Source organism: Urtica dioica, chromosome 8 (assembly GCF_054948205.1).
Source record: "Urtica dioica subsp. dioica isolate 48M chromosome 8, U.dioica_male_clone48M_v1_H2, whole genome shotgun sequence".
NCBI classification, from domain to species: Eukaryota; Viridiplantae; Streptophyta; class Magnoliopsida; order Rosales; family Urticaceae; genus Urtica; species Urtica dioica.
Genome location: NC_142763.1, coordinates 31148493 through 31150829, shown reverse-complemented (window position 1 = coordinate 31150829; position 2337 = coordinate 31148493). Strand labels below are relative to the sequence as shown.

The 2337-nt window shown below is 50.1% G+C and overlaps 1 protein-coding gene across 1 annotated transcript; it reads left to right on the top strand.

Moving 5' to 3' along the window:
• Positions 1–213: 213 nt before the first annotated feature.
• On the top strand, positions 214–1959 carry LOC149389179 (putative UDP-glucose glucosyltransferase). The gene has a single exon (XM_089624666.1). It carries the CDS (start codon positions 430–432, stop codon positions 1813–1815), a length of 1386 nt encoding a protein of 461 aa, XP_089480792.1. The 5' UTR covers positions 214–429; the 3' UTR covers positions 1816–1959.
• The last annotated feature ends 378 nt before the right edge of the window (positions 1960–2337 follow it).

Sequence of the window (2337 nt, the reverse complement as noted above, 5' to 3'; positions counted from 1 at the left end):
AACGTTTGTAAGGCTTATATGGCCAATTTTTTTGTTTTTTTTATTCCTTCATACTAATGCGAAGACATCTCGCTAAAGGTGGACTTATGAAAGCATGCAAAATTCCACTTAGAAACGGAATTTCCTTCCAAATGTTGATCGGAAATTATATTTCCATATATAAAAAATAATAATTAAAATAAATATATTTTTAAAAGATTAAAATATAGTATTTTTTAAAAATAAGGACTAAAATGTAAAGCGACGCCAAACAGAGAAAAGGAATATATAATACATTTCTATTCCAATTATCACACATTGGAAATGGTTATATTTAAACATATGTTTTAAAATAAATAAAAAAAAAAAAACAAAAAAACAGTGAGCTACGCATATATATATTTTCTTCATTACCCTTATTTGCAAAACAACAAACAAAATCTACCAACAATGGGGACAGAAACCAAGTCCAGCACCACCACCGCCGTCCACGTCATCCTGGTCTCTTTTCCGGCGCAAGGCCACATCAACCCCATGCTCCGCCTCGGCAAGCTCTTGGCCGCCAAGGGACTCCTCGTCACCCTGACCACCACCCGCCACGTCCGCAAGCTCATCCGCTTCGCCGACGGAGTCCCCGACGGCGAGCCCATCCCCGTCGCCGACGGAGGAGGCTTCCTCAGATTCCAATTCTTCTCCGACGGCTTCGCCGACGACGAGGAGCGCTTCCGGGCCGGCATCGGAGGCTTCATGCCCCGGCTGGAGCTCGCCGGAAGAAAGTCCCTCCCGGAGATCATCTCGGCCCAGAGGAGCAAAGTCTCTTGCATGGTGAGCAACCCCTTCATCCCCTGGGCCGGTGACGTGGCGGCGGAGCTAGGAATCCCCTGCGCCACGCTCTGGGTGCAATCCTGCGCTCTCTTCTCCTGCTACTATCACTACCACCATAAAACCCTACCCTTCCCCGTCGAGCCGGGCTCCACGGTGGCGCTCCCGGGCCTTCCTACTCTCGGCCACGACGAAATCCCGACTTTCTTGAACCCCAAGAGCCCTTACACCTCCCTCGGAGAAGCCATCCTCGGGCAGTTCGGGAAGCTCGAGAGCTCGTTCCTCGTCCTGGGTGACACGTTCGAGGAGCTCGAGAGCGACAACGCAGCGATGCCCGGCGTAGTAGTGAAGCCCATCGGCCCGCTGTTTCTGCTCTCCGCCGCCGAAGAAGAAGACCGAGAGGGTTGCCTCGCGTGGCTGGACGGGAGAGAGAGAGGCTCGGTGGTTTACATCTCGTTCGGGACCTTGGTCCAGCTGAGCCAAGAAGAGGTGGACGAGATAGCGCACGGCGTGCTGAGCTCGGGAGTCTCTTTCCTGTGGTCGATGAGAGGGAAGGCGAAGCCGCCGGAGGGGCTACTAGTTTCGGAGAGAGGGAAAGTGGTGACGTGGAGCCCCCAGGAGGCGGTGCTGGGCCACGTGGCGGTGGGGCTGTTTCTGACGCACTGCGGGTGGAACTCGGCGGTGGAGGCGCTGGGGCGCGGGGTTCCGGTGGTGGCGCTGCCGCAGTGGGGGGACCAGGTGACCAACGCCAAGTTTCTGGTCGAGGTTTTCGGGGTCGGACTGAGGCTGGGGAGGGGAGAGATTGACGGACACGTGGCGGGCAGAGAGGAGGTGGAGAGGTGTCTGAGGGAGGGGATAGAGAGCGGAGAGATTCGGAGGAACGCTTTGAAGTGGAAGGAGGCGGCGGCCGCGGCCGTGGCCGCCGGCGGCTCGTCGGATCGGAACTTGGCGGAGTTCGTGGAGGAGGTTAAGAGGAGGTCCGGTGGTGGTGGAGCACCGGTGGAAGAGATATAAAAAAAAAAATGTGTACCTACTCTTTTGTTTTTGTTTTGAACAATATAGTTGTGTGTGAAGTGTGAAAGTGATGTTTAACCGTACGTTATAATTTTCTCGTCTGTCGTTGTTGTGTGGGACTCATAATGAATAAAACGTTTAGTAACGCGCCTGTGAATTATTTAGATAGATGTGATGAGTTGATTTGTTGATTGTGATCGTAGGCCTAATGTTAGAGCTAGTCAAGTACTTGGGTGAAATCTTAACATATCCAAACAGTTTTTTTTTTAAAGAAAATGTAAAAATAGCTAATAATTACGAAGAACACTTTGCGTATGAAGTAAATAAATAAGAAGACACAATAATTTATCTTTTGTTCGGATCAATAATTCAAATCCGGCCCGGCTCGAGGAAAATTAACCCTATATTTGATCCATTAATTATTGAACAACGGTTACAATCATGAGCACATCTTTCAGAGTTCCTTTCTTGCCGTTAATCACACCTAGTCCATAATAGACACCGGAGAATCCAAATTCAAAC

Coding starts and splice junctions, on each gene's coding strand:
- LOC149389179 (XM_089624666.1), top strand. CDS start 430: ATGGGGACAGAAACCAAGTCCAGCACCACCACCGCCGTCCACGTCATC.